Source organism: Mytilus californianus, unplaced genomic scaffold, assembly GCF_021869535.1.
Source record: "Mytilus californianus isolate M0D057914Y unplaced genomic scaffold, xbMytCali1.0.p SCAF_9, whole genome shotgun sequence".
Lineage (NCBI taxonomy): Eukaryota > Metazoa > Mollusca > Bivalvia > Mytilida > Mytilidae > Mytilus > Mytilus californianus.
In genome coordinates this window covers 32,451,798-32,479,360 of record NW_026262745.1, presented here as the reverse complement: position 1 = coordinate 32,479,360, position 27,563 = coordinate 32,451,798, and the positions used below count along the sequence as shown (strand labels likewise).

Here is a 27,563-nt window from a genome sequence, read left to right as displayed (position 1 = left end):
TAAAAGTTTACTGAGGGGAGATAACTACATAGTTTTAAGTTATCTTTGTTCTAATTACTTTGATATTGGACGCAATTTAAAAATACTAAAACTGAAAAAGGTGGCTTAAAATTTATTTTCAGACTAAATATAGCCTTTTTAATTGTTATTTAACAAATTTATGACCCAATTTTTACATGTATTCGAATTACTTTACCAGAAAACACACCCATTCATATATATATATTTTTGCACGCCTTGATACATATTAAATTGGCAGTTACATGTAACCTCCCTCACTCTTTACTCCCCAGTGGAAAAAACCTGTCACATAAGATAATCTATAATCAAACAAGACTAATTTTTCTCATCATATGATGCTTTTTCCCAACCACTCCATGACGTTTCTGGTATATGACATTTCAAAGCTATCCATAGTAATTAGTAGATTATTAGAATAATTATTAGAATAATGTTGTACTTAATTCTGTATGTTATGTAAGACACATGATGTGTTAGGCTCTGATCCTGTCCAATATATGATAGTATTATATTAGGATATAGTTTTTCTTTTTTCCAATCATATTGTGCTTAATATTGTTGTAAATGATGCCCTTTATGGGTTCTTGATTAGATTAATAAAATTCTTATCTTATCTTATCTAATTAGGCTCAAAATACAAAATACTTTTTGGTTGGCATACAGATATATATAAATCTTATGTAGATCAGATTTTAGTCGGGGCTATTAGTCACTTTGAATGCTTATATTCCATCTTAGTTTGACTGCTGATCTGCTTCTGTCAGTTCTGAGGATTAAAAAAAGGTGAAGATGTACAATCCAACAATAGAGTCAGGGCACCATGTAATAGTAAATTTTATGTTATGATATTTGAAAAATATTGACACTATGAATGTGCTGAATGAAACAAAAACAAAAAAATCAGTTCTATGATTCCCAAGTTTTTTTCTTTATTTCATAATTCCTTATTAAGCCTATCAGTTGCAACTGGTAATGTTTTTATAATAATTCTAAAATAAAAGTCTCATAAACAGAAATTTGGGAGGACATATTTATGATCAAATTCTTATTTGTAAGCATTAGAAGCAGATTAACTTAACTTTTCTCCAGGATTTTTATTTATTGATTGTATACTTCCAATTTAATCATAATATTGGGTCACATCAATTTCCTTCAACAGCTTCAATTCAGAAAATTGGATAAAAAGGGGTGTGTCAGGTGGGTGGAACACCATCGATTTTCCTTCCAGTGGGAGTACGGATCAATGCTGGAATGTCTACAGCAGCTGAAAAAACACAAAAAATCTTTAACCTCATTAGAATTTGAGCAATGGATTGTATAAGTGTATGTCATGTCTAGGGTACACACTGAGAGCCTGGAAGGATGTATTACACACCCACGTTCTCTGTTTACACACAAAATATATAATACTATCGTTTCAGTGAAGGGATACTTGATTAACATGAAAATTACATCATTTAATGTTGAAATACGATCAGAAGGTACAGTTTTATCTTTTTTCTTGATTTCTATATTTAACTGTCTTCTTATTACTGTTTTTATTTGTGTGGATAATATTAGTTTAGTGGTAATCTTTTAAGTGGGCACTGCTGAACAAAGGAATTTTTATATCAATAATACTTATAATTGTAAGTTGATTTTACCAGTATGCATTCAATGAAATATAATTTAAGATTCAAAGAGTTAAAACATGAAATAAATTTTAGAGTAAGGTTATAATAATTGTGACATGGCTTTTTTGTTGTTGACATATGTAATTGCTTCCCTTTGTTCGAGGTTTTCACTGATTTGAAGGATATATAAGTCCTGTAAGTGTTGTAATATGTTGAACTTTTTATAATCTGTGAGATGAAGTAATACAAAATCCCAAAACAATTCTTCCTAGATTACATTAATACCGTTGATTTATTAGTCCTGAAAATCAGGTCTGTTTTTGTTTTCTTTTCTTTGACTAGTCAAATTATTTATATGCCCCACGTAAGGGCATTATGTTTTTCGATCTGTGCGGCCTTTCGTTCGTCCTTCCGTTCGTCTGTCCTGCTTCAGGTTAAAGTTTTTGGTCAAGGTAGTTTTTGATGAAGTTGAAGTACAATCAATTTGAAACTTAGTACACATGTTCCCTATGATACGATCTTTCGAATTTTAATGCCAAATTAGAGTTTTGACCTCATTTTGGTCCAATGAACATAGAAAATAATAAAATGATAGTGCGAGTGGGGCATCCCTGTACTATGGACACATTCTTGTATCTTTCTTAGACAAGATGTTGTGAATTTAAAAGTGAGTAAGCTAAATTTTAAAAGCCTTTAAGTCTAACAACAGCATTCAGTATTGACTGATTTTCCAAATTAGACTTCAAGTATATATTTCTTTTTCTTTTCCAAGCACATGCATGCTACTGTCATTATTTTAAACTTGTTTGGTCTAAAAGAAGATCCCCCCCCCCACCCCCGAAAAAAAATAGATAAAAAAAAAACACCTACAAAATCTGACATTGTGTCATTGTACAGTTGGTACTAGAGTCTTATGTAATTCTTCTATAGCAAAGTAAAAATAAAACTTAATGGAAATCTGAAATAGAAATTTGTAGCCTAAGCATATTAAAACACATTTCCTACATAAGTGTGACTTTAGTGCAACTTTTTTAAAATTCCAAAATGACAACTGTACCAGCCAAAGATTGAACCCCTAAGCTCAGCTTAAGTAGATCTTGAGTGTATATATAAATCTACTAGGTCCAGGGTAACACTGCTATTTTTCCAAACCTCAAGACTTATACCAAAAAAAAATTATTAACATAATAAGCAGATTGAAAAGTTCAATCTCGTTTTATTTTTTGTTGGTTTTTCAACTGGTAGGCCTTAATGTATGTAAGGGACGACATCAAAAGTTCAATGTAGGATAAAAAACTTAATTCACATAGTTTTTTCGCTGTCCCCCCCCACCCCCTCTTAACTTAATTTGAGAAAAATTGATTGACCAATATGGATATATGTAAAATCGATTTTGGATAAACAAAACTTGAAGCAATTTTAACCCCCCCCCAAACTATTTGATTTTAGTTTTTTATCCTACATTGATCTTTTGATGTCGTCCCTAACTGTAGTTCATTATTTCTATCAAAATTACCAGTTTACCAACAAATATTAATAAAAGAATATTATATATTCATTTTTTGCAGGTAAATACCATGACAGAAGATTCATTACCAACTGCTGCAGTAAGCCAAAAACGCCAACATAGTCCCATCTATAATAATTCAGACCATTCTTCATTTGACAATTCAATCACAGACAATAGTCCAATGGAAGAACCTCGATATAAATTAATGAAATTAGAGGAAATAATGGACACACATGGACAGCAAGTGTTGTACAAAGATTCACATATGCCGATTTCTGTGAAATTGGAACCTCCTAGTCCTGAAAGACATCAGGATTATCTGTCACAAGTTAATTTTCCAAATGAATTTGAAATGAGGGATAAAGATGTCAATTTATCATCTCCATTGCAGATTAAAAATAACTTTCATATAAAATTAGAACCACAGGACGGAGAGGGAAGTTTTTCATCACCAGATTTAAGTCCTGATTCTCCGATGTCTTCTTCTAGTGGGAGTTATCTCCCTGGAGTTCCATCACCAATCCAATCACAGGTGCTAAAAGATGAGGATTCAAATTCATTTAAAAATGCTACAGTGAAAGCAGACGACCAACATAAACAATTGCAGCTGATAAAGCTTAGTCAAATTAGATCAGCATTTTGTAATATTAATCGAAGTAATGATAGACCCAAATCAGTTGGACAGATGTTTGCATTAAAGAAACGAATCAAACAGGCCCAGCTAAATGGAGATTCCTCCCTGTCAGAAAATTCAAAAAGACTAGTCAAGATCTTGCCAGCTCCTGGAAAGGTAAATAATTTATGATATATGGCATATTTCTATTGAAACCAGGGTTCTCACTAAGGCGATTCCATGAGTCCAGGACTCATGAAAATCTGTCTGGACTCACCATTTTCAAAACTGGTGAGTCCAAAGATGCATCAAGATTGAAATATTTTGTATAAACTGAACTCGCACATCATTTTATAGCGAAAGTTTAAAAGTAATCTGAATTTAATGTCATTCCATTGCTCTATTAGGTTATGGAGACTAAAATGATGAATTATATTGCAATAAGATATCTTCTTCTTACTGTTGGACTCACCATGGCCAAAAATGACGAGTCCCTGGACTCTCCTTCAAAAATCCTTAGTGAGAACCCTGGAAACTAAGTGACTAAGCATGCAAAGATACGGGCTGTCTGAAAAAAAAGACAAGACAAGAGCTGTTCCAGAATTGATTATTATGGTGGCCAGGTTGGTAGGGACTTCTAATAAAAGTTGTTTAGGTGGTTATTATTTAAGTAAGATGCAGCCTGAGTAATTAAATGCTAATAATCAATTAAAGTTTAATGCATGGCAGGGTAAAACAAAATGTGATTACCAACCCCCCACCCCCCCTCCCTACATTTATTTCTGGAACAACCCCAAAATCTTTGAAAAATTTCCTAGGTTTTTATTTTTGTACACTTTGTGCAGCTAGAAGATATTGAAATTGTCTATGAGAGTGAAATTTTTCCTGACGTCTAAGACTGTGTGAAGTACTTTTCTTCTTCAACCAATTTCTTATTTTCAGGGAGGTAATTCACAAACTTGATTCGCTATGACTTGATGGCATAAAGATTTATTTTCTTTCTAAGATTTATGACAGAATTCGCTATCTGAAAGTCTGTAATGAGCAGATTTTAGTTTTTACATTGTAAATCAAAATTCTGTCGCTGATAAACATAATAACATATTTGTTTAGTGAGATTTTTGAAAATGATGTTCTTCGAAAATATTTTATTGACAAATTTTAAGCTTAAAGTGGGTTGCATGATAGACAGAAATCAAACAAAAAATAAATGTAAGAGGGTGATGAGACCTTTATTTTAGAAAGACAAAGGTTCAGAGGAAAATTTGACTTATAAATCATGTAATGATTTATAGTTTTATTTACCTTACGGGATTCTATGTTCTACTGATCTTTCAAATGATCATGGGATTGTAGGCGGTTAAGTAAAATGTGATGCTATATCACATTGTGAACAAAAAATTGTTACTTGTATGTAATGAACATTATACATGTTATATGGGTAAAGAATGGAACAGATGGGTACCATGTCGCTAGAGGTAAGACTTAACTGATTGTATATCAGTCTTTATATACCATAGTGTTTGCCTTACATGTCCATGTTTCTGGTTATAAATTCAATAAGCGATATGGCACCTTTTCAAGGTGAACTGGGAAATATTGTAACACTAACTAAATTATAAAAAAACTGAAGCAAATCTTTTTTGCCTGCCATTTTGTGCAGATGTATCATTAAGTTTTTTGAACAATTGCAATTTCTGTCTACAAGGTCAAGGTTACAAACTTAAACCTACAAAGTTGTACCTGACTAAGAACTGTTGAATGCTTTGAAGGATATTAATGATACTTGGTATGAATGTTATTCACCGCCATGGGCTGTATCACAAATAAGGTTTGAATATCTGTGCTAGGTCAAGGTCACAAACATAATTTCAAATATATAAAGTAATATCAGAACTTGTTGATGCCTAGAAGGATATGTATAGCAGGGGTGGATCCAGCCATTTATAAAAGGGGGGTTTGGGTTGTTCCTAACCCAGGATTAAGGGGGGGTTCCAACTATATGTCCCTATTCAAATGCATTGAACATCCAAAAAAAAATGGGGAGTTCCAACCCCTGGAACCCCCCCCCCCCCCCCCCCTTTCCCCCCTGGATCTGCCACTGTATAGTACATGATATTATTGTTGTCTTGACCATCAGAGGGTGAAGTTCAACTCTACATCCCCATATTCAAATATGCAAAGTCGTGTCAAACTTGAATGCCTTACAGTAACGGATATAAAGGATGCTAGATATTATTGTTGCCCTGCAACAAGAGGGTGTGTTGCAAATAAGGATACAATGTCATTCTACAAGGTAGAGGTCAACCCTATGTATATTAATATGTATACAAGGGCTGGGGAGATAATTTTGTGGGCTTTAGTTGTACATGTAGTATCTTTAGTTTCAATCAAAAACCAACTATTTCAATAGTCTGGTAGCTTACAAAATATACAGAATCTTGCATCGGTTTCACATCTGATGATTTAAGGAGTTACTCTTTCACTGACTATTACAGCTTACTTGAACATTTACTTCAGAGTCTCAGCATATTATTTACTAAAATCTGGATAATATGTAGGTCTTATTAGTCTATAACAGAATATATCAATAGATCCACACAAACAGTAGTTCCCTTGTTTTTGGCAGACTACAAATTTTGGACTTCTGGTAGCATCTACCTAGATTGGATCTTACCCAGTAGCAAAAACAAAATGTACTGACCAACCCTCCCCAGTTTGTTTGGCCATTTATATTAAGAAATATTTTGTAATTATTATTATTAACCTCTTGTAAAAAAAATCAGTAAGTCTAATGTTTTTCACAAATGACACAGAAAACCAAAATAAGTGTGTATATATGTATATATAATTAATTCTTTTATTTGTTTTTGCTGGCTAGCTGTAGGAAGCTAGCTAGAGTACACAGCTGATGTACTAGATGAACACTTTTACTTGGTTATTTTTTTACATCGGCTCAGTATGAGACCAGTTCATTAAGGACAGACTGTGGTTTAATGTCGACTCTCGGTACAAACAACTGATCTTTTACAAGTATCATACAATCCTCCTGTTCATTTTCTGCATCATTTGTCAGATGCTTAAATATCTGATCATCAAAATATTAAATATTTATATGCATATTCAAACTTTCACACCTTCGCACCTTCACACCTTACAATTTTTAAATCGGTCAATGTATGTTTAAGTACTTATAGTGTATTTAAATATTATTATAAATGTTACATCATTGTACAAAAGATGTTTTTACTTTTGATCTGTGTTTTTTCCTGCCAAAAATTCAATAAGTGCAAAAATGACTTTTAAAGAACTTACTTGACCTGTGTTAAGAGAAAAAGGCTTAAAGGAAGTACAGAATGTGTTGTTAAAGTGTTTTAGTACCCAATGAAAGGTGTGAAATAATGATTTTACAAATACATATTTTCAATTTTTTAGAAGAAAAAGTATACATTTATATCATGGATTCATTTAATTTTCATAGGTACCAATTTTCTATATTCAGGAAAAATTGTGTATCTACATACATGAATAAATGAACATTAATGTAACCTTTACAATCATTACACATCTTCTAATTTGTATGTTAACACTTCGTTAAAAATTTACCCTTTACCCACAAAATCTACGAAAATTAGTTCCCCTCAAACAATAATGAAGCCACAGTAAATAATATATGCCTGTAATATGATGAGATGCCGTTTTTTTGCCTATAAGACAAATATACATTGAAGTTCAAAAGCTAGGGCAATTAAGGTTTTTTGCAGAGAAATGCATTACAAACCTGTGGGAAATAAGATTGAAAAGTATGAAATATTTGCTAATTAAGATATGAAAAATTAGTACAATGGGAAAAAACATTCTCAGAAGTATGTAACTTCTCACTTTTATAAGGCTAGGAAAAAGTCCTGACTATACAGGAAATATTTGTAGTAAAGCAAATTACAATCTTTTGATCAATACTAGGCACATTTTCCTGTACCAATGCAAGCTATCTTGACCATATGTAGTTGGTTGTTGTTTTATCTTTACTTTCACATTTATTTTTTGGAGAGGTCATATGTTGGTGGTTTGCTGACACACTGGCCTATTGTACTGTCCAATATTTTTTGTTATTCCTGTTATACTTTTTATGTGTGAGAAAAAAAGGTTAGAGATTTATACCATCAAAACAAATAAAAATAAAAAAAAAATAAAATTAAGTGTTTAAATGTTAACATTTATTTAAAGAGATTACAATCCATAATGTTTAATTTTATGGACAAGGAAATTTATAAATTTATTTGTTTGTTCATGACAAGGATCACGTCAGATTAAATTATTGATTACTTAAAGGCTTACCTACATGGCCTTGAAAATTTACTTTCCTTGGCCTTAGACCAAAGGGGTGTGACACCTGGCGTGTTTCCCAAGAACAAAGCTAGCACGCCCATTAATAGTTAACCTGGTGTAATCGGATAGGGAGATATGCTACAATAAAGTGTCCTTATCACAACACTCAATCTAAACCATTGTATTATAGTCCTCAAGATGGCCTGGAAAGTACATATACCGATTATGACAATTTTGTAATGAGATATTCGAACCTCTGCTAGGGATGCACCCCCAGGGCGATGGCTTTTAAAAATCATTTGTCAGACATTGAATACATTGTTTTGTAAAGGCAGGAAATCTAATTTAAAAATGTATGGTAGAGGCAGAGAGAAGTCCTTTAGTGATTTTATGACAATGCCAATTAAGAAATTTTGCCGTGAAGGTTTTTGAAAATAATTGCATGTTGTTGTAAAAAAAAGTTCACTGTGGGTTTCCGCATATACATTTAACTGTTGAGTGAAAAATCTAAGTCATTTTTAGGCAACACCAGGTAATTGTGCTGCTTAAAAAATATTTTTGTAGTTAAAATTGTTTTTCCTATGAAGTAATTTCATACACAGTGTTGTACAGACCAAAAGGAAAAGAAATTAAAAAAGTTGTGTTTGCCATTTAACATACTTACAAATGCAACAGATTTTCATCCTTTTTATATTTGAACATATGCTACATTAAAGTTATCTTGCTGTCAGAATTCCAGCCGATGGTAGATATTTGATATAATCTTAAATTTTTCACAACTTTTCTGTACTGGGCCATTCTGAATTTGACAACAAAGTATGTTGACCTCAAGATGTCTTTTGGGTTTTTATGTCATTGTATTGTCTCACAGGCCATTGATTACTGTAGCTGAACTGAGACCACTTGCCCACCAAGGTCCAATATTGTATTATTAAAGGACCAAAAAAGGAAAGTTGTGTAAAAAAACCCAATTATTAATGAAAAAAAAATATTAAACTTTTTTTTGTGTATTGACATTAGCTTTGAACAAATAAATACTGATGCATTCCAATTGTAACTGAAATTCAACATACAGAGCACTGCTCTTAATTAACTGCTCTCAGGCAAAGAACTTTATATTCTTTATGGCTCTTGAAAATATATCTGATAGATATATGAATAGTCAACTGTATGTCACTTTACACTTGATGTCATTATTGGATATTCTGTATTTATCCTGTTTTACCTTTACTGACAGACCCCACTTAGATTATTGAAAGCTATCATTTTGTATTAACCACAATATCATGATGTAAATTAGATAAACCTTATTGGGATAAAACCTTGTGTGTGTACCTAATACATGGATCTTAAGTGTACGTCTTTTTACTGAATCCATTGGATGTGTATATATTGATATTTTAGTCTTAGATACATGATTTTTGTTTGCCTGCGACGTTGCGGAAAGCGGGACCTAGGGATTGCTTTTCCAGCTCTGGCTCTGGCTCCAGCGTCAACAATTGTTAAGTTTTCTGCTTTAGTTAGTTTGATAGGAACTACTTGTGATAGATCAATGATATTTAATATGAAGTTGCATTACTATCAGTACATATCAGTTTCAGGACTATTTAATTTTGAGGCCCTGCCCACTATGTCAAGGTCCAGTGACTTTGAATTAATTAGCAATTTTCAATGTTAAGCTTTCTGCTTAAGTTAGTTTGAAAGCATCTTCTTTTGATAGATCATTGATATTTAATAGAAAGTTGCATTACTATAAGTACATATCAGTTTGACAACTATTTTGAGGTCCTGCCCCCTAAGTCGTGGTCCAGTGACTTTGAACTAATAAGCAATTTTCAATGATAAGTTTTCTGCTCAAGTTAGTTTGATAGGAACTTCGTGTGATAAATCAAGGATATTTTGTATAAAGTCGCATTACTATCAATACATATCAGTCTGACGACTATTTTGAGGCCCTGGCCCCTAGGACACGGCCCAGTGACTTTGAATAGATAAGCAATTTTCAATGTTAAGTTTTCTGCTCAAGTCAGTTTGATAAGAACTACTTGTGACAGGTCAGTGATATTTTGTATAAAGTTGCATTACTATCAGTACATCTCGGTTGTCAACCATTTCTAGGCCCTGTCCACAAAATCATGGTCCAGCGACTTTGAATTAATAAGCAATGCTACTGTCCATCACTTTTACCTTCTAGAGTTATGCTCCTTTACAAATGGAAAATTGCTGAATTTTTCTTTTCCATTCTCTAATTTTAGTTTGCCTCAACCCAATGTTATGAAACTTATACACAATGCTTATTACCACAAAACACAGATGAAGTTACTTATAGTGGCTAACTTCTACGTTATTTGGTCTTTAAGTTATCTCATTGGCATTCATACCACATCTTCTATTTTTATATGTTTTGTGATGTTAATTTTTCAAAAAACTTCTACAAACTTCAGTTAATACTTATTTTGATATGAATGTCTCATAGACACAACCAGTTGGAGTAAGACTGAAACAGCCGTGCAAGGGCACATTCTTGTTTGGAAATCTTTTTCATGCTTTTGTCAATTATAAGAAAAAAGCTGTATCTCACTTAAAATAGAATAACTTGAGGGTGAATATGCAAAGTAACTATAATCATTATGAAAAAAGAAAGTGGTTGCACAATAGGTGTTACTAAATTGCAAAATATATTACAAACTTGCATATTTCTCTAAATTAATGGAACAGTTATTGTCACGTTTCTTTATTGTATTTATTCCTCACTTGTATCTCCTCAGGTTGTAATAACAAAATTTATTTCAATTCAAAAATTTTCAATGGTTAAAAATTTTGCTATTATAAAATATTGAATAAAAAAATACAATTTTTTTTGTGCATGTTTCAGAAAACACAAAAGTTTTAAAAAGTTATGAAATCAATTTTTCTACTTTACATGATGTTTTTATTTAGTTTGATCAAAGACGTGTTTAAAGTAAGTGAATTATTTATATTGAGGTAATAGTACTGCATCAATGGGCTAATGGATTTTAGCTTTGAAATGTGTTTAAATCATCACATAATAAAAATCAAAATGAAATTCATCTGACGTAGTTTATTATCATATTCCTTAAAAGGAAGAAGAAAAAAAATATGTATTCATATCGTAAGAGCCATTAGCCATGCTTGACATACTTAAATTATCTTTGTCTAGGAAAAGGTGTGTCAGGATGAAACCTGCTACACCTACTTAAAATCTATCACTTATGTAGGTAAACCGAAATTGTTTGCCAAGTCATCCCGATTTAATTGTGTATTTGTATACACATCAGGTTGTTTGAAATAATTTCAGTGAATTGGTCTATTGTTAGCCAGTGTTTTGTGTTGGGATATATGTTTTTGTGGACTTTTAAAGTGATTGACATAGCGAGAACTAGGGGGTCTGATTTTGAGCTGTTAACTGTATTTAAACACCTAAGTTCAAATTGCTATCAGTATTAATGTCACCTCCTGGGTTGAATCAGGGATAGGTAACCACGTCCACAATTTCCAAAATAAAAACTTTTATTCAGCCTCACAACTTTAAAGAAGAAAGGTAGAGATAAGACATAAGAAGGAATTGTGTGATTGTTTTTATACCGCAATTGATTTTTATTTGTCAAATTTATAAATAACTTTTATTGGATCTATACTTATTTTTACAACTTTATAAATAACTTTGAAATTGGATTGGACGATAAAAAAAGAGGAAATCACAAAAAGAGAGGAGTTTCCTAAAAAGGAAGTTATTAAAGGATAATCTTGACAGTTGTGACTTTTGTTAACGGTTTTTTACCTTGTGATTTTTTTGGGTGAATTTTTAAACAGACAAAAATGCATTTAACATATTCTGAGGAGTTGTATCTTCATCATCTTTACGGAAACTCTCATCATATGTCATATATAGGCTGTCCTTATGTCTGGGTGAGTAGTTAATTAATTAGATTATTAATTAGGGGATTATGATTATTAATTAATTAAGATAATTAATGATATTGATGTCTAAAGGTAGGAATGTGTTAGTTGATATTGAAAGTGAATTTGTGGTTGACCAAAGAATAAATAGTTTACACAAATTATTTGATTTATATTTATGTGTTAAGTTTTCTTTGTTATGGATATAAAAACTAGTATAAGTTGTTGCCTGCAGTTTTTGTATTAAGATAACAATATGTTGAAAAAAATTGTGATTAGTAAGATAACAATATGTTGAAAAAAAAGTCTTGAATTATCAGGATTTGCTTTTATCTGAATTGTCAAAAAGTGTTTGTTATATGATATCCATGCATATTACAAATGTTAGGTTATAAAAAGTATCTGTTCCATGATTGACACTTATAACAATGATTTGGACATCTGTAATAATGACAGTAATGAGTTGTCTTTTTCTGGAACTAACTCTTCACCATGCCTTTCATTATTATCCTTTTCCATACAGAACAAATTGGGGAGGGGGGGGGGCAAGTTTAAACAACACTAGTTTAACCCCATCCCCACCTAAACATGTTATTGACCCTAGACGGAAGTCTAAAAATTATTCAGAGGTTGATTTTGTTTTGTACCAGTCAATGATATTGGTGTAATTAACAGATCTTTTATAGAGTCTGTTATATGTATGTACAACTTGGTGTTTCATGGGACTTTTAGTGGCCTGGGCTATAACATGGCAGTCCGTTCTTAGTGGTGAAGGGAGCCAGAGGTAGCCAGAGAGAACCGTTAACCTCAAGCAGAAAAACTGTCATTCCTTGTCAATTATGATCAGAGTTGAGCAGGCCTGGTAACAATCAGGGATCCAACTCACAATCTCAGTGTGACAAAGACTGACTTTTAGAAATACTAGTTTCAATAACTATAAAAAAAATCGATCATCAAAATACTTTGAGGAGGTGATATAAGAAAAGTGAATAAGGTCAATAGGGGGTGGGTAGGGTGGGGTGTGGTTTGAATGTTACTTTCTTAAAGGACCCATCATGATAAGAGTTTTTAATAACTTTTCTGTTTGATATTTCATTTGTTATTGTATTATGATTATTGTCTGATTATTACTGATAGCATTGCAATCAAAAGAGTATTATTTATCCTTGTTACAAGTAGAATCAAAGTTACCAGATAAACACTCTTAATCGATACAACGAAAATGATGAAACATAAGGAAATTGACGATGTCACTCCCATTTGTTTGATATTTTATTTATAAACAATAAGTTGGAGTATATATCTGTATACCAATAAAAATGAACATGGTTAATCCATTGTAGGAAGTTAAGTGGGCTAGATTTCCTGATTGGTGTAAGATAACCTATATTGAAATATAAAATCAATACTTAAAAAACTAATACTGATAAGGCAGAAAAATACAACAATTTGTCAACAATTAAAATCGATAAATTGTTAAAATTACACTTTTGGGACTATAAACTTTAAATTTGCTGACTAATAGAGTGAAATTCTGTCAAATTCAACCTTGGGATATTGATTTGAAATGAAAGCAGGTGTTAAGACTAGGCAGGTTTCATAGGCTTAAAGAAGATGAAATTTTGTCTGGATATTGGCAAAAAGATTTGAGGTTAATCAGGTCGATAGAGTGTATATGAGACAACTTGTATCATTTTGTGTTTAGTACATCCTTCCCACAAAATAATCCATTTCAACTTTAAACCAATTGAAGAAGATTTCTGAATAATTTTATTTGAAAAAAGAAAATTATAATGATGAAAAAACGATGCTTATTTTAGACATAAAAAAAGGTGTGTTTTTTAATTGTAGGTTGAAAAATTTATGAAAGATTTTTTTTGAAAGATTTGAAGGGGACAGAAATAAATTAAAGCAAAAATGATGTATTGAAACATACAGAATTGATAGTTGACTATAAGAAAGTTTGTTTTAGGTGTAATTTAATTACAATTTGTGTCAATGTAGAATTGATGACCTGACTAGTCATTCAAAATCATACATATATATTTCATCTCTTCCTACCACACCTTATAGAAGGATTGAATTTAGAATACTGATGGTTTGTTTGGACTGACTGGTGGATGATTTAATATGCTAATCACCTTTATAATATTCATCATTTATATATGAGCTTTATGAAGACTTATCCAAAAGCAGTTACTGCTATACTAGAACAGTCAATGTTTATTTTGGCTTAAATTTGCATCTGTGGATAACAATTGGATTTTTTATGGGGGTGGGGATGGGTGGGGATTGGGTGGGGGGCAGGGGTTATGGTAGGGGTTGGGAGGATATGAGAAATGAATATGCTGGCCTGGTAAGAACTGAAAATAACATCCTTGAAAAAATCATCCTGACTTCTCACATAAAATCAAATGGCTTCCCTTTTTGAAAGTGTGTCTTTAAATGACAGAATTTTCTAAAGAAAGATCAGAGGCTCAATATCATCTTTGCCTTTACAAAGTATGTGAGCTACAAAAAGATGATTTGTTTCTGATGAAATAAATATATGTCAGACAGTGTAAAAAACAATGACTGCAGCTTCGTGACAATACTACTAAAATTACTAATGTCTTAAGACTGCAAGTTTTTTTTTCTTTCTTTCAAGACAGAATCAGCTAGACATTATTATTACTTTAGTAGTAAATGGATATTTTTAATTTTCAGCCTGTTCAAACAGAGCCAGTAGACTTGTCTGTGAATAAGAAAACATATGACGCTATGATCTCAGGAACACCACCACTTCACGAGTTAGGAGGAACATCAGGTATGTAATTCTTTGCAGAAATATCTTACTGGTTGGTGAAGAGAGTACAAGTATACTGCATTTAAAACCTACATTTCATTCAACAGGTACGGTTTAGAGGGTTGAATAATTGATTGATTGATTGATTGATTAGTGTTTAACGCCACTTTCAACACTATTGTGCTATTTCGTGGCGGTCAGGATTTATTGGTGGATGAAGCCGGAGTGCCAGGAGAGAACCACGACCTTCGGTAGGAAAACTGACAATCCTAGTCAATTAAGATTGGAGTCGAGTGCACCTGCCACGTGTGGGATTCGAACTCACAACCTCATGCAGTGTTGACTGGCTAGTGATACAGTAGTTCAACTACCGTACTTAGACCACTCAGCCACCAAGGCCCCCGAGGGTTGAATAAAGGTAAAGGTTTAGTTTTGGCCAAATTGAGGGTTATAATGGCTGGGTTAGTTGTAGCAATATTACAGGCCTATATGTTCAGCATCCCTTGAAGAATGTTAAGTTTGGTAAGGGTATAAATTGTATGATAGATAAGCAAATGTATATCAGAAGCAAAACTGAGACTCGTAATGAGTTGCAAAATGTAGAAGTAAACTTTTTCTTTCATGTTATGTTTAACATTTAAAATTTTGAAATAGATTTAACAAAGAGAGACTTCTCTATATAAAATACAACATAGTTCTAAAACCAATATTATCTTGACCCATTTCTTTCCTCTTTTATTAAAAAAAAATAACAAAAGAGTCTGTACTTATAGATTTTGAATTCAAGATAGTGTCCTCCTTACGACCTTCGATAGTGACAAGCACAATTTCACGATTATTTGTTTGTCAATGTTATTGTGGTTTGTTTTGAAGTCATAAGTTGTTATCCATTCATCCATGTGTGATGTTTTGTTGTAATAGTAATGTTGGGTTAAAAATCCATACACCAGTGGATAATTAAATTAGTGATTTAACTAATTGATGTTGACAATTAGGAGTTGTAAATTACCTTGTAAATTCATTATGGTACCAGGTCATTATTTGATCCTGACGGAAACTATAAAGGTATTTTTGGCGTTTGTTTGTTTTTGATAAAAGTACAACCATTGTAAAAGGGAAATGAATCCAACAAGAAGCTTTTAAAAACTGGAGAAGATAAGGTGGTTGGTACATTTATGTAAATCAGAAATGTCCTTCGAAATGCAAGCTAAACAACACAACAAAACTTAATGTCTAAAGCAGTCAAGTAATCTTAAGGTGTGTAGGCCATCATTGTCGGAGATGGCCTTTTACCTGCCTTCTTTTTTGACATTTTAAAGATAAAAGATGAGTTTCAAACTCCAATTTTGTGAATGAACTCTACCAGTTGACCAGGGGTTATTCAGGGAAAATGTGTCAAAGGACATTGAGACATGAAGATGTTTGCTTTGTGACATCAAATTTTTGCAGGAAAAGCACCGATTGGAAGATCATGTATTGTAAATTCACATACATTTTTACATAAATATGTACATAGATTAATAAACTTAGACAAAATACAGACTTGCACTTTTGTAAATATCTTATCTTGGCAACAAAATATTCACAATTATAAAAAAATCATGTTTAAAAAGGTAAAAAAAAAGGATGAATGAAATAAAAAAATAATGGTGTTACATAATTTTGAAAATATGGAGGTTAATGTATGTCTTATCTTGCCAGGAAGGAAAGTTTGAAAATAAATTTCACACATGCAAAGATGTGTGCCTGGTTTATCATTAATGACTTATCTTTACATATAGGAAGTTAGGTGTGGAAATGAGGTGTGGTGGTGTGAGAGATAATATCATAAATCGTAAAAAAATGACAAGTTATGATCTATATTTACACATGCACCTGCTTGTAGGTAATCAGCCTTGTCATGATCATGTATGTTCTTGCGTTAATTAATAATTGAAGAATTACTTATTGGGATTACATATTACCAGTATTTACTGAATATTACAGTATCTTTCGTTCATTTCTCTGGTAAAGATGAAGAATGAATTTTCAATAGGTTTGTAAGCTAGTAGACTTTGTCAAAACTATAAGTTTGATTGTCCTTGATACAATTTTTCCTTAATTCGTGAAAATTGATTTCCATGAAAATAAAATGAACATAAGTACTTTTGTATGAGGACAAAGCCTCAATTACTCTAAGGAAATCAACATACAGTATATCAATATAAAAATCAACAAACTAGTGAATCCAAAATCGTTAACTTTTATTTTAGAACATTTGCTTGTTTAACATCAAGATGGAGGCTGTCATGTTGAAAAGCATAAGATTTCCCACAAATTTGTATATCTGATTACCAAAAAGTATCATGAAAATACTAAGGACTTTTAAGGCCTCTTTCACAGGTATCACCTGCCTCATATTAGTTACTTTGGTCTTCTGCTTGTACTAAAAGGGTATTGACTGAATAATTTATAATTAGCAAAAGTCACTAATTTTTATGAACAACTATAATGTAAAATTCAAATTAAAAGATAACATAAAATTCCAGGTATGAAAGAACAAAAACAAGTTTGTTTCTTGTTGACAATTTTTTGTCATAAAAATGAGATTTTATGCTTTGTTTAATGTGAATCTTCCTTGATACACACCCATTATGAACACACCCATCACTTAAATGTTTTGATATAAATCTTGATCTGTCAGGTGTTTCTTATGATCATATTAATGATATACTTGTCATATAGAATCGTAGGAATCTAGATATAGTAGACAGTTATCTTCTTTTTGAAATACTAACTCGCTTAACATGTAAACATGCAGCATTTAATCATTAAAAGATACCAGGTTTATGGCATCTGACATATTTTTATGATATAAAATTTCCAAAACTTAATATTAAATTGTCAAAATGTGAAGGTTTTATGAAATTATGTCGGGTCTGAGTCATTTCATCAGGTCAAATTCAGGGTATCTATCTTCACTAGTTAAATCCTTAAGTTTTTTGCTGATCAGAATAAAAGCTTTCTTTTAAGTCTTTATAGATTGGAATAAATTAAATTGAAATATTACATGCATATTTAAGAGGCCAACAAGAGTGGATGGCCTGTACGGAGAATTTTCACTGCAAGTTGACAACAAGAATGTATTTTGCAAATCTATTCCCTCACAACTTGCTATTTATCTACTTATCAAAGAAACTCGATGCAAGGGTTCTTCAAAGTGCAGGAAAATTGATACTGTCCGGTCTTTAAATTTTGCAAAAGTTGATGTTTTTCTTTGATGTAGGTATTTTTGTATGTAATCAGTTATTTCTGTTTATTTCAGATTTAGATGAACCTCCAACAGTTACATTAGAAACAGTAAATAAAATAGGGTCTGCTGCATTGTTATCTCTACAGAGGATAAAAGCAGCTTCAGAGTAAGTAAAAAGGAATTTTAAATGATCAAGGAAAGATAACTCTTATATTGTTAAAGGTTATTTTCTATGTTTATTTTTATGATATGCATTTTAACATGCATTATTAAATGCTTTTCTTTATGAATTTGCTCAACTTCCACAGAATCATTTAACTTTTTCAAGTACACATAAGATCTAAACTACAGAAATGGTTTAATTTATATCATTAGAATAAGTCAGTTAGCTGAGCTTACTTGAAGTGAAAATTATGTTTGTTATTTTTTTGTTTTTCAGTAAATTTAAGTCGTTAGATACATGTAACAACAACTCAGCACCATCACCTCAGCCAATCACAATGCCCTATACACTATCCCCTGTGCCAAATTGTGACCCCTTTATTGATAGAGAAAAGAAGAGGCGTGTTCATCGATGTGATTTTGATGGCTGTAATAAAGTATATACAAAAAGTTCCCACCTAAAAGCTCATAGAAGAACACATACAGGTATGTCATTACATTTGATTCACATCATTTCCATTACCAGAAGAACTTTTTTATGCCCCCTCCGCTACATTAAGTTTTACCCTTGTCCGTCTGTACGTCCGTATCTCCCGAATTTGGTTTCCGTTCTCTAAATTTAGTTTGCCTCTACCAAATGTTATGAAACTTATACACAATGCTTATTACCACAAAACACTGATAAAGTTTGAATTTGGGTGGTGTCACTTTTACCTTTCATTTTATTAAACACTGATTTTTTCGCACTATACACATTTAATGGGCAAGCTGAATCCCTGTATCCTTGAAAAAACCAATTTTTATGGTATGGTTTATTTATGTAAAACTTTCATTGGTGAATAAAGAAAAGAAAAAATAAAGGCTTGATGTACACGAGACAAAAATGTCATTAAAATACAAGGAAATAACCTGATTAAAAGAAAAGCAATTTTGTTTCTGCGCTTCATATTGATAATGGTACAGAGGGTTGCTCAGACATTGTAGCAAGGTCAAGATGGTCCCCAAGTGAACACTCAAGTGTTAGTCAGCAACAACTTTCTTAATTTATTTCATGACTCTTATCTCTGGTTGAAAAATACTTAAAGCACTAGTGCTGAGTCAGCACTCCTGACAAATCATATTTATTGTTTAATGTGTAAAGGCATGGATCTTTAAATGAATGGAGATTTTAAACCACTATATCGTATTATATCAGGGTAGTAATTTTAGTCACATAAATTTGTTGGTGCTTGAACATTGATACTGTAATTGTAAAATTAAGAAATAAAAATTCCTTCTTATGACCCCATAAAACTTTTCTACAAAACACTGTCATACAGTGCCCGTCAGTGGAGGTATAAAATTTTACTCTCTTTATCATTTTAATTTTGTGTTTTATGTACCAGGCTGTGTATTTTAAAAACGAAAATTTCGACCCTGTAATTACTTACTTCAGTATTCACTTTATGAATTAAAGGGATATAAAGCTAAAAGGTATATAGATGTCTTTTTCCTGAAATGTGATCCACAATTACTCATCAAATTCTCCTCAATGTATTGTTATAAAAAGGAAGATATTTGCCACTGAAAACAATTCTTTTTTTTAAATAAGAGATCTTTTGTATTTGAAAGCTTGATCCATGATCTTTTCTTTGACTCATGGAGATGTTTGATAGAAGAAGAATAAATGAAGAAATGTCTGAAAAGTTTTTTAACTATAAAAATTATATGATTTTAGTAAATGAAATTTTAAATAAGACATCTGTTTTTTTTATTCCTCTTTGAAAGCTTCTAGTACAATTTTAAAAATAATTGGATGTCTAAAATGCCTGGATTGTAAATAATTTTTTTCCCATTGTTATACTGCATTTTTAGGTAAAAAAAAAATTCCTGCATTAATGAAATACTTTTGGATTCATTCTTAAAGAGTTATTCAATTTATATACATATATTTTCAAAGTGTCTATTAAGGAAATTATTGTATTTAGTACCATTGTTTAATAATAGGGACTCTTAAATCATTGCAAACTAGATTTAAATATCCTGTTTCTGAAATTAATCTACTTTCCTAGTAAATTGATACCTCCCCCAGGTAGAAAATTCCAATTTATATATTTAAATGTCATTTAAATAAACATTTAGTAATTGGGTGCCTGTTATATATTTTCTGTATTGTCACACCCATATGTAAAATTTTAGTTATCTGTCTATCAGGTAGACCTCTGTACTGTTTACTTACAAAATTAAAAAAACATATTTTTTTGGCATTCAAGAATTTGGAAAATTTCCCTCCTACTAGCAATGAAAAATAAACTAATTAATATATTATTCAAAATGTATGAACCTTTTTTTAAGAGAAGAATTATTTAAGATCCAGGTAAAAACATTATCTTTAGAAGCTGTGTGTTAAATTTAAATTAGTGTTATTGATAGATTTTAAGGACATAAGCATGAAACAATGCTTTTGTTTTTAAATATTATGCGGTAGTTTCAAATAAAGGAATTTTTATTAAATTTTTTTAGTTTTTTTTTATCTTTATAGGTGAAAAACCTTATGTATGTAATTGGGAAGGGTGTACTTGGAGATTTGCAAGATCTGACGAATTAACACGGCATTACAGAAAACACACAGGAGACAAACCATTTAAATGTAACGTGTGTGAACGGGCATTCTCACGCTCAGACCATCTGTCACTACACATGAAGAGACATTGAGGTAACTATGTACATCAATATGTGAAATTTGAACCATCTGTATGCTGTTTTGCAACTAGTAACAAATGATTACATTCCTAAGGGTACATTTTTGAGAAAATATATAAAAAGAGATATGGGATATGCATCAATAGGACAGCAAACCAACACACAAAAAACCAAAACGACATCTAAAGGTCAAAATACAAAATGTCTATACAATGTAAAGCTCTGATTTATGCCTATTCTAGAAATGCCTGGAATTGATTTAAGAGAATATGCAAGATCTGCCAGCAAGACAAAATTAACTAAAGATATAACTTAATACAACCACTGCTGAGGAACCTATCATGGGACATACACATGAAGATGAGGTGGAGTTTAACTAGTTTTTCATATCTTTCTTATGACTGCAAAACTATGACAAAAGATTTCAGGGTAATGCATGAGTTCGATTCATTATGTGTCCAGATATGTTACACATATTGTGCACTTTTAATGTCATAGACAAAAATTGTCTGTTCACATCACCTCCGTACACTGATAAAACTGAGAGACCACCACTCCTTGGGATGACTTAGTACAAACAGATAAAAATGTTAACTGGTGTATTCCCTCTCAGGATTACAAACGACAAAAAAGTGTCATATCAAACAATAGTACCATTTTCACTCTACCACCTTGACAAGGGTGACAGTGCAATTTGCATTTAAAAAAAAAGAAAAAAAAAAGATAATTTATGAATGATAATTGTGATACAAAGAGTACATAGTATTAGGTTTGCATGTAACCGGCACATACTGTTATTTTTGTTTAGGTACTTTGTACTGTAAATCGGTAAACTCATTGTTACTCAGCTACTTGATACTGTTGTGATACAATTTTGTTTCGCTTCAGTGATTTTATTTGAAATTGGGGAATTAAAATTATTTGTTTGGATGAAGTCACTTCCCCATTGTATTGAAAAGAGAACATGTTTACATTAAATTTCCAAGATTTTGACAGGAAAAACATAATCCATTCAAATTTTTTCTTTCCCTGTGGGCAAAATGGTGGGTGCAGATTGTTGTTAATATCCGTCATTGAATATGGGTCCACAGATAATCTTATCAACTGTACTTTTATTAAGAATTCAAATTTAGTTATTAACTTTCATGTTTGTCATCAATTGTTCTAAATTCATGTTATTTTTTTCTTTTCAGATCTAGGCAATGGTTAATTTGATTTGTTCTTGTCAAACAAGGACACTTATTTTTTCCTGTTAGCTGTTTGAGGTTGACAATACTTCACTAAAGCTACAGATTTTTCCTGTTGGCCATATGTGTTGACATTACTTCACTGAAGCTGCAGACGACAAAATGTGCAATGTTCCAGGCCCTGATTATGTATTGATACATAGACCCAACAATTTATATTTGTATCATTAAAACAAACCTATTTACCCAGATGTCAGGGCTTACTGTTATTGGTGCATTACCATTTTATGTTCATCAGAGACACGATTTACACACTTTCAGGTACTAATGATTATACAAGTAACTGAAGTCGTGTGGACAGAATTTGTTGTCACATGTTGATCATGTGACTCATATTGTTAGAGCAGGTTTCTATAACAGAATATCAATTTATTTTGTAAAACCATATAAAACATTGGATTGGTAATTCATATTGTTTGATATTTAGTCTTTATACACTAATCTTGTTTAATGAAATTTTAATTATTTCTTTCAAATTGTGATGAAGTTAGTTATTTTACAATATGTTCAGTTTTCTAATAGTTTTAAACTTGAATAGAAAATCAATTTTTGAAAAATGAAAGCTGTGTTAAGAAAGAAAGACCACAGCATCAAGTTCACATTATTTTCATATGCTTTTTTACCTAAATTCCAGCTATTTCACAATTAACATTACAATTATTACAATTTCTTTGGAATGCAGGTTACAGTATTGCTATGCTTATATCTGACTTCAAAGATGCCAGCTTACTTGCTTTTGCTAAACTGTGGTATTTTTCAGATCTCCACGATAATTGAAGATTGATGCAATGACATTTTTTAGATAGCACAGTTACTTTTTGTTTCATGTGTTTTTTTATTCTGAAGTATGTCTTCCTAGTGAAAATATTCACAAAATTAGTTTGGCTTCAATTTAGAATATTTTATACACAAATTCATATTTTTGAGAATATGTTACAATAATATTACAGATTTCACAAAGGATACATAAGTGGAAGATTTCACAAAAAATTTTGCTTTATTGTTGAATTGTTTTGTTATGCTTTATTTTTACACATAAGCAATAAGTTTAACCGGTACATATATATGTATATGTGTATTATTCACTGCTGAATACTTGATACACAACACAAAGAATTTTTTAAACAAGATTTTGAAAGTTATTGCATATTTGTTATATTGTTATTGATGAGTAGTTTGTTGTAAGTTGTTAAGAAAATGATTGTTATTGAAAAAATTGTATTGATATAGAATTTTTTTTGTGTTTCCATGACATTTGTAAATAAGATTTGTGCTTATCATAAATCTGACTGCCAGTTTCATGTTGTGAGAGTTTATGAAGAGTTTAGTGTCTGTATTTGATAGTTATTTACATCATTAGAATTTAGGCCCAATCAATAGAACTTTAGATTTTTGGATTTTCTTGTAAAAAAGAATGTTTGGTGTTGACTGATATTTGTATTCCAGAAGAAGTAAGAGCCGTTCCCTCCTATAATTTAGTAACAATTTAGCCTTTTTTCAATGCATTGATTATAAAGTTCTTATAATCCTTTAATATCACATTTTTTAGACCAATTACATTTAAAATGGACCCAGTGAGAACTTAAATAATAACTCTTTTGTAGCCATATGGGAAAAATACAAGAAATAGATATAAGTTTTGAGCAATATAATACCTTATTAATTGTGTGAAAGGAAATTCTTATAATCAACGGAAATATTTGAAACATTTATGGTAAAGCAGTTTTTGCTTTAGTCTTACAAATGAATCACACTGTAAAGATTTTTTAATTGAAAGTCCTGTCAGAAGGGAATTTGAGAAAGCAAGATTTTTTTTACACAAGAAAATCTATTTTGAAATGATTGGGATTTTTCAGAAACAATTGTATAACAGGGATTTAAGATGTGTCAAATTAAAAATTGTTTAATTGCAAAGGTCAGTTTTAAAATATGAATAAAACTCAGGATTGTTAGTTATGGTGGGATAAAATAAAGAGTTTGCTCCCCTGCTTGTAATAATTTCAGGAACAGTCGTAATTAGAAACTTTACCTAATCCTATTACTTAGAAAGTTATTTAAAAATTAAAATAAATTGAAAATTGTTTCGAACAAAGATTTTGATATTATTTCTGTTGAAATATTTAAAAAAAAATTAAATTTAAACTATAACAAAATAATACTAATAGTTAAATTTTTTCAAACTGCTGAATATAAGCAATACATGTTTTTCAGGAATGCTGCATTATTTATTGAACAATAGTATTTGATCTATTTGAAAGTACTGATTTGTTTGTTATGATTATGTAATTTAAATTTGATACCAAAAATATGTGGAAAAAACACTTAAAAGGGGGATTGCAGAAGGGTCGAAAAGGGGAAGGGGTTGTCACATGGGAGCATTTTAAAATTTGACTTTAGTTTTCTGAATTATATGTCTTGGTTTATAACTTTCTTGCCATTTTGCATATTTGTGATCTTGAAAAACAGAATTAAAGTGATTAAATGTTTGTTATGTTTTTAAAGAACTGAAGTGTAAAAATACAATGAAAAATGTACTAATTTTTTTACAATTAGTGATAGATTAGCAGATTGTAATATTTATTTTATACAACTGAGTTAATATTGGAAATTTTCTTCAAAGTAAGATAAAATAAAACCTCAGAAAACTTTTTTTTTCGGAGTAGTGGAGATTTTAATCCAATTTTAATTGGCATTTGAAGTTCCGGTAATAAAATGGTTTCATGTTTTGAGAACTCAATCAATATTTAATTTTAGAACATTTTCTTGTTTAGACTGGATGCAAATTTATCCGTTTTCACCTATAAAAATTAAAGATATGTTTTTTTTTTTATTTTGTCAAGAAAAAAATATTTTTTACGGTCTGTTTAGTGAAATGGAGAACTACCAGTAACAATAAACTGAGTATTTTAGTGCATGAATACAGTATTACAAATGAAAAAGTAAGCTAAATAGCTGTTGAGATGTTAAATAATGATTATCTTAAACAGGTTTACAATTTATAACTAGTGCTTTGTAAAAGCGATAAGATATACTATTTCTTGCTTGGTAAACTTTTGTAACTAACCAAGCTCAGATCAGTTTGAATTTAGTAACTATGAGACTGGAACATAATCATGCTTTCTTGTGGCATTTTATTTGATTACTTGCCAAGAGAATATGGACTGTTTTCTTCCGATTTATAAATTTACTGATTGTGACATTTTGTCGAAGTGTGGATTTGAATTGGGGGCAAAGCATGCATAGCAGGAGATGCCAACCCTGTTGACGCATCTGGTTTCCCGTCTATTAGAGTTCATGGGATTCCCTCTGTTTTTGTCTTGTAACTTGATTTATATCATCGAAATGGTTTTATAGGACTTGAACATGGGTAAACTACTGTTACCTCTTATTTATAGTCGGCAGTTGTTAACATACAACAGGACATTAACTGACCCTTTAAGATGAACGATGTAAAATATGCATACCCTGTTGTTGTTGTTCAAAAAAAGTTTAATACTGTCAATTCATTATTATTCGTGGAATACCAATTTGCGTAGATTTTGTGGATAAAGTTGAACCACAAATTTAAATGTTCAAAGAATTACAAATTTTCCATAGACTTGTGTGCAGACTTTGGCAAACCATGAAATCGAACATACAATATTTCCTCAATCCACGAAAACTGGTATCCATGAAAAATAAATTAATCCACAGTAATTATAGTTATAGGCCAGTATATTTCAACAGTTAAGAACTTTTTTATTCCCAAATCATCTTTAGCAAAGTTTACTACTGTTAATTTGAGTTGTATTGGATATTATGGAATGGAATCAAGTTAAGGTTTTTGTTAAATATCAAATAGGAGAAAACCCCATTTAACATACATGTCAGATAAATGCAGTACATATTTCAGATTAACACACTACACATGTCAGATTAACATAGTACATATTCTCTTGGTGTTTATAGTGTGCCAATGATGATGTGAGAATGATTTTATCATTTTGTAGTAGAGTTATTTATTTAAGAATATTTTGTGCAATGTTGTGGATATGTTCTCAGAACTATACATGTCTATAAAAAATAAAGTAATATAAAATATATCTTTTTAATTTTATATTGCCCATTTGATTGGTTCATCTAGTGTTTCTTCGTGTTATAATGATGGCTGTATTAAAACCAATATAAAATTTCAATATGGCAAGGTATGCCTACAAAGTCATTGAACTCCAGTTACTGGTATTGGAAAACTGGTCAGAAAATAAAGTTTGTTTGTTTGTTGGTGTTTAATATAGAAATGAGAAGATGTGGTCTGATTGACAATGAGACAACTCTCCACAAGAGACCAATTGACATAGAAATTAACAACTATAGGTCACCACATGGCCTCCAACAATGAGCAAAACCATACCGCATAGTCAGCTACAAAAGGCGACTTTCAGTTACATTAGTTACATCATGAGGTTTATTTTGTTTGGTTGAGAAAGCCAGGGTACCCTAAGACAATCACCCTACTTCAGTAGGCAGGCTAATGATAAAGTTTTAGTGAGATTAAAGGAATTGTAAACATGCACACATGCTGAAACCTGTCGTCTGCTTTACCGGTCATGATTGAATTTATGTTATTTGAGAAACAGCCCTAACAATGAAAACTAAACATTAACCAATGAACCATGAAAGTGAGGTCAAGGTCAGATGAACCCTGCCAGACAGACATAAACACCTTGCTATCATTCCATACACCAAATATGGTTTACCTATTGCTTATATTATCTAAGAAAAGAACTTAACAATCAAGCTAAACATTGCCCAATTAACCATGAAAATGAAGTCCAGGCCAGGAGAACACTGCCATACAGACAGACAAGTACACTTTGCAATCATTCCATATAACAAATATAGTTGACCTATTGGTTATAGTATCATAGAAACAGGCTAAACCACACAAACTTGAGATTGACCAATGAATCATGAGAATGAGGTCACAGTACTTTAAAACCTGTCAGACTGACATTTATATCTTACTTATAACTATCATTCCATACACCAAATACAGTTGACAATTGCTTACAGTATCAGAGGTATGGACTTGACCACAAAAACTTAACCTTGATCACTGAACTGAAATAAGATTAGGTCAGGTGAACCCTGCCCGAAAGAAATGCAGACCTTGCAAGGATCCAATATATCAAAAACAGTTCTCTTAAAACTTGTATAACAAGTAAAAAATGCATGTGATACAAAACTAGATTTTTTTAAGCAGTAGCTGAACATCAAAATGATGTCAAGGACAAATGACATACTTCAGAACACGAGGCATCTGTATACAAGGTATGAGGAATCCAGGTCTTCCACCTTCTGAACTATAAATAGAGAATATTATATGGCTTTATCAAATATCACATCCGTATGAAAAAGCCATATTATATACACTTTATTTTATATCTCAAGTAGATAAAATTAGGATTT

General features: G+C 31.3%; 1 protein-coding gene across 5 annotated transcripts in view; it reads left to right on the top strand.

Annotated features, from left to right (window-relative positions):
* The window catches only part of LOC127715086 (Krueppel-like factor 12), a 56,269-nt gene extending 30,074 nt beyond the window's left edge, over nucleotides 1-26,195 (top strand). For 2 of the 5 annotated variants that reach the window (XM_052221117.1, XM_052221120.1), the window contains 6 exons: nucleotides 3,203-3,934; nucleotides 14,714-14,813; nucleotides 18,097-18,190; nucleotides 18,464-18,672; nucleotides 20,708-20,881; nucleotides 22,062-26,195. In XM_052221117.1, coding sequence (XP_052077077.1) covers nucleotides 3,203-3,934; nucleotides 14,714-14,813; nucleotides 18,097-18,190; nucleotides 18,464-18,672; nucleotides 20,708-20,880 — 1,308 coding nt within the window. In that variant the 3' untranslated portion in view covers nucleotide 20,881; nucleotides 22,062-26,195. Of the gene's footprint in view, nucleotides 1-1,357; nucleotides 1,503-1,554; nucleotides 1,650-3,202; nucleotides 3,935-14,713; nucleotides 14,814-18,096; nucleotides 18,191-18,463; nucleotides 18,673-20,707; nucleotides 20,882-21,110; nucleotides 22,042-22,061 lie in introns of those variants that run through there. The other 3 variants (XM_052221119.1, XM_052221121.1, XM_052221118.1) reach the window with 3 other exon arrangements.
* The last annotated feature ends 1,368 nt before the right edge of the window (nucleotides 26,196-27,563 follow it).